The 9940-nt window shown below is 45.4% G+C and overlaps 2 protein-coding genes across 5 annotated transcripts; both read left to right on the top strand.

Moving 5' to 3' along the window:
• Positions 1–3723, top strand: LOC307008553 (uncharacterized protein). 4 transcript variants are annotated; one of them, XM_079631456.1, is made up of 4 exons: positions 1–352; positions 1442–1573; positions 1852–1989; positions 2206–3390. In XM_079631456.1, the coding sequence occupies exons 2-4, from the start codon at positions 1462–1464 to the stop codon at positions 3291–3293; spliced, it is 1338 nt and encodes a 445-aa protein (XP_079487582.1). In that variant the 5' UTR covers positions 1–352; positions 1442–1461; the 3' UTR covers positions 3294–3390. The 4 variants fall into 4 exon arrangements, with proteins under 4 accessions (XP_079487582.1, XP_079487581.1, XP_079487583.1 ...); XM_079631455.1 differs by having other exon boundaries at positions 348–669; positions 2206–3723; XM_079631457.1 differs by having other exon boundaries at positions 351–789; positions 2206–3407.
• A 2593-nt stretch (positions 3724–6316) lies between these two features.
• LOC306999243 (uncharacterized protein) lies at positions 6317–9393 on the top strand. Its single transcript, XM_079613771.1, has 4 exons — positions 6317–6641; positions 7418–7549; positions 7828–7965; positions 8182–9393. The coding sequence occupies exons 1-4, from the start codon at positions 6551–6553 to the stop codon at positions 9300–9302; spliced, it is 1482 nt and encodes a 493-aa protein (XP_079469897.1). The 5' UTR covers positions 6317–6550; the 3' UTR covers positions 9303–9393.
• The last annotated feature ends 547 nt before the right edge of the window (positions 9394–9940 follow it).

Raw genomic sequence — 9940 nt, 5'->3', positions numbered from 1 at the left:
AGTTCAGAAGCCGGAAGTTTACTGAGAGTGGCAGTTCTCCCCATATTAGACATTCTCTGATGCAACTGAAAAATGACTAGTGCGTCAGGGCACTGGAGAACCCCTTAACTGTTAAAAGGACAAGATATCGCAGAGGACATTCAAACAGATTTTTTATTACGGTTAAAACTTTTGGTACTACTCCGACTTGTACCACTTGACCGCTGTACCACCTGACCACTACAGATTCTTTTGGCAAACGCTCAATCATCTCCTAATTACTGTAATTATTACGACATCCAACCCTAATCAAACACACCTGAACAAGCTGATCAAGGTCTTCAAGATTAGGCTACTAGAAAGCTACAGGCAGGTGAGATTCATCAGGGTTGGAGTTACCTAGACCTCCTTGGATCTATAAAAACTTGTTTTCAAGAAGCTCTTTAAACCCTTTTTACAGTGTTTGTTGTGGGATTTAGCAGATGTTTTGATGCAGCGACACAGTTTTTCATTGTAGTTTTGTGTTCCTTCCTGTTCGCCCCTCCTGACTCACTAATTCAGCACATCTTCTAGCAGAGTTGATTGTGAGATCGTAGGTCATGAGGATGACAGCTCGAGTGTACTGCTTGTTTAGTGCTGTTTTATTGTGTCTGTCTGCATGTTTGAGCACAACAGGCGCTGGAGTCGTAGGTGAGAAGATCTTTTAGCTTCATTGCACAGCCCGAAGAAAGTGCCTTACAAAATATGACTTGGACCCATCTCAGCACATTGGTTTACAAAAGTACAGACGTCCAGCGGAAGTTTAACTTTGTATGGTGGTTTAGTTTCAATAATAAGCAAGCTTTATGCAAACCTGTCATAAGTTTATGCATTTATTTCATTGTACAAGTAAAACCCATACAATCACTAATGTAGTATTTTAGTTTACTGTAAATCAAGACAACTAATGCTATATGGTTACACAATTGTTACCACATAGACATCAATCCTGAGTTTAAACTTCTGCTTCATGTTTTGTTTTCCCTATTTGAACAACTATTTAGGCCTTCAATAGCCTCTAACATGGGGAGCTATAACTTTTCTTGTGTTGTGTAGCCTAATAAAATGCTTGAAATGAGGGAGGTCATGGGGATGGCATAACAATTTTTGAAGACGTACACTTAGTTACACACCAGTAAATGTATAAACCACATATTTACTGGTGTGCATGTTTTCTATCAGCATTGCACTATTACTCGCCCAACTATAGGTTGTAACGGCACTCTCAGTCTTTGAAACTAATTGACGCAGTTTAGTGAGAAATGGTAGATGTCTAAGCTACTTTGATTTGAAGCTGATAAATGTGAATATTATATTAAAGTTTGTGGCACGTATTGCAAAACCCCTGACTTGCAAATGCTGAAACAAGCTATACAGCACTTCCTGGTCTCCCCTAACTATCCTCTTGAATCCTCTTCTGTAGTGTCCGGTCAGTGTCCGGCGATGCTGACCGTCGTGCCGTCCCGTCGAGGATGTCTTCGTGATAGAGACTGCTCTGGAGGACACAAATGCTGTCAATTTCCCTGTGGGACTGCGTGTGTGCCGCCTGTTTTCAGTGAGTTTAATTATTGATGGATGCTAAAGATATTCCAAAAGAAAGACTGAAAAAATGGTGTATAAACAAGTGTTCACTCAGAAATTGCTAGTAAATTTCACAATTGCAAAGAAACCGCAAGTAACACTTTGAACTAAACGTCAAACTACGAAGTAGAAAGACTGAATATTCCTGTCAAAACTAATCTGATCATCTTTGACAACTTACATTTTTTAAGTGGTGAATGAGACATTCAGTATTCAGTGATGTGGTTTCTCTGTCATGTGTCTGTATAATAGCAAAGCCAGGGGTGTGTCCAAGCACAAAGTCTGGAGCAGGAATGTGTGCCGAGTTGTGTTACTATGACAGTGACTGTCCGAACAATGAGAAATGCTGCAGCAATGGATGTGGACATCAGTGTATGGCTCCATATACAGGTATGTGATATGTTATTATATTAGTGTTTGGGTCGGCTTTATTTCAGTTTATCTTGTTTGATTTTATTGCTTTACCGTTCTATGTGTCAAAAGTATTCAGCCGAACCAGCACCGGATGGATAATTACGATTAATACTTAAAATAAGAAACTTGCAATTTGTGTTTTATGCTGTATATCTGAGACTGGATTAAAGCGGATTATCTGTATCCATACAGTGAAGCCTACAGCCGAACCGCAGACGCCAGCTGCCGAGCTGCCGAATCCTCCAGTGACGCCAGCAGCCGAGCTGCCGACGCCTCCAGCTGAGCTGCCGAATCCTCCAGTGACGCCTCCAGCCGAACTGCCGAATCCTCCAGTGACGCCTGCAGCCGAACTGCCGAATCCTCCAGAGACGCCTGCAGCTGAACTGCCGAGTCCTCCAGTGACGCCTGGATCTGAACCGCTGAATCCTACATTGACTCCTGCCATCGAACAGCCCAAGCCTCCAGTGAAGCCTGCCGGCGGACAGCCCAAGCCTCCAGTAAAGCCTGCCGGCGAACAGCCAAAGCCTCCAGTAAAGCCTGCAGGCGAACAGCCCAAGCATCCAGTGAAGCCCAACGGCGAACAGCCCAAGCCTCCAGTGAAGCCCAACGGCGAACAGCCCAAGCCTCCAGTGAAGCCCAATAGCGAACATCCCAAGCCTCCAGTGAAGCCCAACGGTGAACAGCCCAAGCCTCCAGTGAAGCCTGCCGGCGAACAGCCCAAGCCTCCCGTGAAGCCTGCCGGCGAACAGCCCAAGCCTCCAGTGAAGCCTGCTTCCGAACAGCCCAAGCCTCCAGTGAAGCCCAATGGCGAACAGCCCAAGCCTCCAGTGAAGCCCAACGGTGAACAGCCCAAGCCTCCAGTGAAGCCTGCTTCCGAACAGCCCAAGCCTCCAGTGAAGCCTGCTTCCGAACAGCCCAAGCCTCCAGTGAAGCCTGCTTCCGAACAGCCCAAGCCTCCAGTGAAGCCTGCTTCCGAACAGCCCAAGCCTCCAGTGAAGCCTGCTTCCGAACAGCCCAAGCCTCCAGTAAAGCCTGCGTCCGAACTGCCCAAGCCGCCAGTGAAGCCTGCGTCCGAACAGCCCAAGCCTCCAATGAAGCCTGTCGGCGAACAGCCCAAGCCTCCAATGAAGCCTGTCGGAGAACACCCCAAGCCGCCAGTGAAGCCTGCCGGCGAACCGCCCAAGTCTCCAGTGTGTGCTGAAAACTGTCACCAAACTCACCCTGATGGCAAATGTTCTAGCCATATGGGGGGATCCTCATCACCTTATGGGGGCTCATAAGGAATGTGGCCTTGCATAAAGTGTGCTGATTTAACCATTGAATGTATGGGATCTCTTCCCTGTTTTTCACCAAATAAATCTCACATTTTAAGACTTCTCTCTTTGTTTCTGTGGAAAAACAAAGACAATTGCTTGATTGTAGTGTTGGTGTTTTTGGTATTCCAGTGTCATTTGGCTGTTCTCACCTAATGGCTTATTGGCATTAGTGCTTTAGGAAGGTAAAAAATCACCTCACCAAGACCCAAACACGTCTTGTAACGAAAGACCTCTGTTTTCATCTTCGCACAAAACGGGCACTGAAATATGCATGCACAATTTTCCACGCACATATTGGGATGTAGAAATACTTTCCGCAGACTATGCTTACACACTTATTTTTTCTTAGCAATGCTAAAACGCACATCAACCGTTCACTTGTTTACCGTTCGTGTAAACACTACATTCAGATTCACCAATCGGAATGAATTCAGTCCGAATGAAACAAAAGGTGTGCATTTAAACATAATGAATGGCGACCGCAGAAACCAAAAGCCGGATGGCGGACATCCCGAAATCCGCACGAGCCGCAACACTGCGAAGAACAGCCGCGGACGATGGAGGATCGAGGCAGCAGAGGAGCGAGACCGGCCCGGCAGTCAGGAGGACGAGCCCGGGCAGACTCGTAACGGAAATTTACGATAAAACGGCGTCTTTTCAGTTTCGAGTCAACTAGTAACCTTTTTGTATCAACTCTTCCGATACTGGCCTCTGTAACTGGTAGGCGTGGCCTCGTAGGGCAGTGAAGAAAGTGTATTCTGGGAGTTGTCTTTCATCCACATGAGCCAAAAATACATTTTCTGACTTTTCTCCGTCTAGAAGGTACCAACTTCTAAAATAATTTCACATTTCTACTACATACATGACCCAATTTAAATACACATTCATCTTTCCAGCGGTGAAGTATCCCTTTAATCTGCATGTTTCCACACACGGCGCCGCCATTTGGTTTTCGCTAGCGACAAAAGTGTAACCAGTTCTAACGCAATGGCAAAAGTTTGAGCAAAGCATGCAAACTCTTCTGTCGTTGGCTGCACAGAGCACTATTTGACCAAAAAAAGTTAAACATGATGCCACATTCAAGTCGATGAGGTGAATCAATGTAACTCCACAACAACTACATAACTGTATCCACTAACCATTCAGAAACGTCCAGGTTAAGTCTAAAAGTTGCAACCTCTTCCTGAGTCTCTCCGTAAGGCTGCACTCCGCTACTTATTTCTGAAATTTGACTGAAATTTGCGTGTTTTGTTATTGACGGAGTATCCGAAGCTCGCGTAAAGGATCATCCGTCTTCTGAACGGGGGGCGGGGAGCAGCAGCTCTTTTGCATTTAGAGGGACACACACACACAAACAGCGCGTTTTGGCTCACACCCAAAAAGGGGAAACTTTGACAAGCTCTAATCAATGATCTGGGTTGTATTTTCAGCTGTAATTTCCCAGACACATTCTGGGGGCACCATAGATTTATATTACATCTTGTGAAAAGCGGCATAATATGTCACCTTTAAATTACCTCATGTCTCAAAGCACATAGCATGTAAGCAATAAGGTACGAGTGGCTGTGCTGTATCGTAAATAAGTCACAGCTAAAGGGAGTTGTTAGGCATGACACGAAGCAGAGTTACCACACGATGCAAAAATGAAAGCTAAAAAATATATATCAATGCAACTTTCATGAAGTAAAATCACAAAGGCTTCCTTCAGCTGGAAAGAATAGTCCCTGACCGTGAACAGGAACAGAAGTTACATTATTTCACCATGAGATGGTGGCAAAGATTGTCTTTATGAGTGAGTCAGTCAGTAGAGAAGACTTTTATATTGAAAGGACTGAAACTTGTGAACACGGAGAAGCAATATGCAACCAGAGCCCGTCTACGGAGAGCCTGGCCACTACCTATTAAGTCCTATTGTATCGAATTTTGGTTGTAGTTCCACCAGAGTTCCACTGGGGGCATTCGCCCGAGTGCAAAATTAATGGGAGTCTATGGAACTAGACGGCTACATTTGTCTCTTTCACCCGATCGCCGTTGAGAAATCTCAGATTTGATTGTAGGTTTTGCAAGTTCAACATGGGTTATAGTTCGAAAGTTGAATGAACGAGTACTTATGTCATTTCGATTTCTTACAGGTTGAGTTGTTGTTGCCCATAACACGCTAGCATTCTGCTTATGAACGCTGATTGGTCAGTGAAGGACTGATTACGACCAGAGATACCGCTTGATGGTATCGTGGCATCCGAAGCGGGACCAGAATTTCTTCTAGCAAAAACTCTTCTAGCACGTGTATTTACCTGTGTCAGGTGTGTTGTCGATGCCTTGAGAGAAAAGAAATTGCAAAGCGTGAAAGCACCACAGTGACTGAAGGATTGCCATAAAGCAGTATCTCTGGTCGTACGAGGTGTATGACGTCATTGACATTTTAAAATACTTTTTAAAGCAAATAAGTGACTCTAAAAAATCGAACACCCAGCAATGTGTAATTTCTTTGCATCTCCTTTCGAAAACAACATTCAAATTACTAGACAAAAAATTATATCCCGAGAAAAGTGGATTTTGAGGGGTATAGCTCCATAGACCTCCATTCATTCTGCACTCGTCCTGTGAGCGCCCTCATATGGAACCAGAGTGGAACTGCAACCAGTTCAGAAGCCGGAAGTTTACTGAGAGTGGCAGTTCTCCCCATATTAGACATTCTCTGATGCAACTGAAAAATGACTAGTGCGTCAGGGCACTGGAGAACCCCTTAACTGTTAAAAGGACAAGATATCGCAGAGGACATTCAAACAGATTTTTTTATTACGGTTAAAACTTTTGGTACTACTCCGACTTGTACCACTTGACCGCTGTACCACCTGACCACTACAGATTCTTTTGGCAAACGCTCAATCATCTCCTAATTACTGTAATTATTACGACATCCAACCCTAATCAAACACACCTGAACAAGCTGATCAAGGTCTTCAAGATTAGGCTACTAGAAAGCTACAGGCAGGTGAGATTCATCAGGGTTGGAGTTACCTAGACCTCCTTGGATCTATAAAAACTTGTTTTCAAGAAGCTCTTTAAACCCTTTTTACAGTGTTTGTTGTGGGATTTAGCAGATGTTTTGATGCAGCGACACAGTTTTTCATTGTAGTTTTGTGTTCCTTCCTGTTCGCCCCTCCTGACTCACTAATTCAGCACATCTTCTAGCAGAGTTGATTGTGAGATCGTAGGTCATGAGGATGACAGCTCGAGTGTACTGCTTGTTTAGTGCTGTTTTATTGTGTCTGTCTGCATGTTTGAGCACAACAGACGCTGGAGTCGTAGGTGAGAAGATCTTTTAGCTTCATTGCACAGCCCGAAGAAAGTGCCTTACAAAATATGACTTGGACCCATCTCAGCACATTGGTTTACAAAAGTACAGACGTCCAGCGGAAGTTTAACTTCGTATGGTGGTTTAGTTTCAATAATAAGCAAGCTTTAATTATGCAAACCTGTCATAAGTTTATGCATTTATTTCATTGTACAAGTAAAACCCATACAATCACTAATGTAGTATTTTAGTTTACTGTAAATCAAGACAACTAATGCTATATGGTTACACAATTGTTACCACATAGACATCAATCCTGAGTTTAAACTTCTGCTTCATGTTTTGTTTTCCCTATTTGAACAACTATTTAGGCCTTCAATAGCCTCTAACATGGGGAGCTATAACTTTTCTTGTGTTGTGTAGCCTAATAAAATGCTTGAAATGAGGGAGGTCATGGGGATGGCATAACAATTTTTGAAGACGTACACTTAGTTACACACCAGTAAATGTATAAACCACATATTTACTGGTGTGCATGTTTTCTATCAGCATTGCACTATTACTCGCCCAACTATAGGTTGTAACGGCACTCTCAGTCTTTGAAACTAATTGACGCAGTTTAGTGAGAAATGGTAGATGTCTAAGCTACTTTGATTTGAAGCTGATAAATGTGAATATTATATTAAAGTTTGTGGCACGTATTGCAAAACCCCTGACTTGCAAATGCTGAAACAAGCTATACAGCACTTCCTGGTCTCCCCTAACTATCCTCTTGAATCCTCTTCTGTAGTGTCCGGTCAGTGTCCGGCGATGCTGACCGTCGTGCCGTCCCGTCGAGGATGTCTTCGTGATAGAGACTGCTCTGGAGGACACAAATGCTGTCAATTTCCCTGTGGGACTGCGTGTGTGCCGCCTGTTTTCAGTGAGTTTAATTATTGATGGATGCTAAAGATATTCCAAAAGAAAGACTGAAAAAATGGTGTATAAACAAGTGTTCACTCAGAAATTGCTAGTAAATTTCACAATTGCAAAGAAACCGCAAGTAACACTTTGAACTAAACGTCAAACTACGAAGTAGAAAGACTGAATATTCCTGTCAAAACTAATCTGATCATCTTTGACAACTTACATTTTTTAAGTGGTGAATGAGACATTCAGTATTCAGTGATGTGGTTTCTCTGTCATGTGTCTGTATAATAGCAAAGCCAGGGGTGTGTCCAAGCACAAAGTCTGGAGCAGGAATGTGTGCCGAGTTGTGTTACTATGACAGTGACTGTCCGAACAATGAGAAATGCTGCAGCAATGGATGTGGACATCAGTGTATGGCTCCATATACAGGTATGTGATATGTTATTATATTAGTGTTTGGGTCGGCTTTATTTCAGTTTATCTTGTTTGATTTTATTGCTTTACCGTTCTATGTGTCAAAAGTATTCAGCCGAACCAGCACCGGATGGATAATTACGATTAATACTTAAAATAAGAAACTTGCAATTTGTGTTTTATGCTGTATATCTGAGACTGGATTAAAGCGGATTATCTGTATCCATACAGTGAAGCCTACAGCCGAACCGCAGACGCCAGCTGCCGAGCTGCCGAATCCTCCAGTGACGCCAGCAGCCGAGCTGCCGACGCCTCCAGCTGAGCTGCCGAATCCTCCAGTGACGCCTCCAGCCGAACTGCCGAATCCTCCAGTGACGCCTGCAGCCGAACTGCCGAATCCTCCAGAGACGCCTGCAGCTGAACTGCCGAGTCCTCCAGTGACGCCTGGATCTGAACCGCTGAATCCTACATTGACTCCTGCCATCGAACAGCCCAAGCCTCCAGTGAAGCCTGCCGGCGGACAGCCCAAGCCCCCAGTAAAGCCTGCCGGCGAACAGCCAAAGCCTCCAGTAAAGCCTGCAGGCGAACAGCCCAAGCATCCAGTGAAGCCCAACGGCGAACAGCCCAAGCCTCCAGTGAAGCCCAACGGCGAACAGCCCAAGCCTCCAGTGAAGCCCAATAGCGAACAGCCCAAGCCTCCAGTGAAGCCCAACGGTGAACAGCCCAAGCCTCCAGTGAAGCCTGCCGGCGAACAGCCCAAGCCTCCCGTGAAGCCTGCCGGCGAACAGCCCAAGCCTCCAGTGAAGCCTGCTTCCGAACAGCCCAAGCCTCCAGTGAAGCCCAATGGCGAACAGCCCAAGCCTCCAGTGAAGCCCAACGGTGAACAGCCCAAGCCTCCAGTGAAGCCTGCTTCCGAACAGCCCAAGCCTCCAGTGAAGCCTGCTTCCGAACAGCCCAAGCCTCCAGTGAAGCCTGCTTCCGAACAGCTCAAGCCTCCAGTGAAGCCTGCTTCCGAACAGCCCAAGCCTCCAGTGAAGCCTGCTTCCGAACAGCCCAAGCCTCCAGTGAAGCCTGCTTCCGAACAGCCCAAGCCTCCAGTAAAGCCTGCGTCCGAACTGCCCAAGCCGCCAGTGAAGCCTGCGTCCGAACAGCCCAAGCCTCCAATGAAGCCTGTCGGCGAACAGCCCAAGCCTCCAATGAAGCCTGTCGGAGAACACCCCAAGCCGCCAGTGAAGCCTGCCGGCGAACCGCCCAAGTCTCCAGTGTGTGCTGAAAACTGTCACCAAACTCACCCTGATGGCAAATGTTCTAGCCATATGGGGGGATCCTCATCACCTTATGGGGGCTCATAAGGAATGTGGCCTTGCATAAAGTGTGCTGATTTAACCATTGAATGTATGGGATCTCTTCCCTGTTTTTCACCAAATAAATCTCACATTTTAAGACTTCTCTCTTTGTTTCTGTGGAAAAACAAAGACAATTGCTTGATTGTAGTGTTGGTGTTTTTGGTATTCCAGTGTCATTTGGCTGTTCTCGCCTAATGGCTTATTGGCATTAGTGCTTTAGGAAGGTAAAAAATCACCTCACCAAGACCCAAACACGTCTTGTAACGAAAGACCTCTGTTTTCATCTTCGCACAAAACGGGCACTGAAATATGCATGCACAATTTTCCACGCACATATTGGGATGTAGAAATACTTTCCGCAGACTATGCTTACACACTTATTTTTTCTTAGCAATGCTAAAACGCACATCAACCGTTCACTTGTTTACCGTTCGTGTAAACACTACATTCAGATTCACCAATCGGAATGAATTCAGTCCGAATGAAACAAAAGGTGTGCATTTAAACATAATGAATGGCGACCGCAGAAACCAAAAGCCGGATGGCGGACATCCTGAAATCCGCACGAGCCGCAACACTGCGAGGAACAGCCGCAGACGATGGAGGATCGAGGCAGCAGAGGAGCGACACCGGCCCGGCAGTCA

Source organism: Phoxinus phoxinus (assembly GCF_949152265.1).
Source record: "Phoxinus phoxinus genome assembly, chromosome: 1".
Lineage (NCBI taxonomy): Eukaryota > Metazoa > Chordata > Actinopteri > Cypriniformes > Leuciscidae > Phoxinus > Phoxinus phoxinus.
Note: the sequence above shows the minus strand (reverse complement) of the source record. Positions and strands in the feature narration are given on the sequence as shown.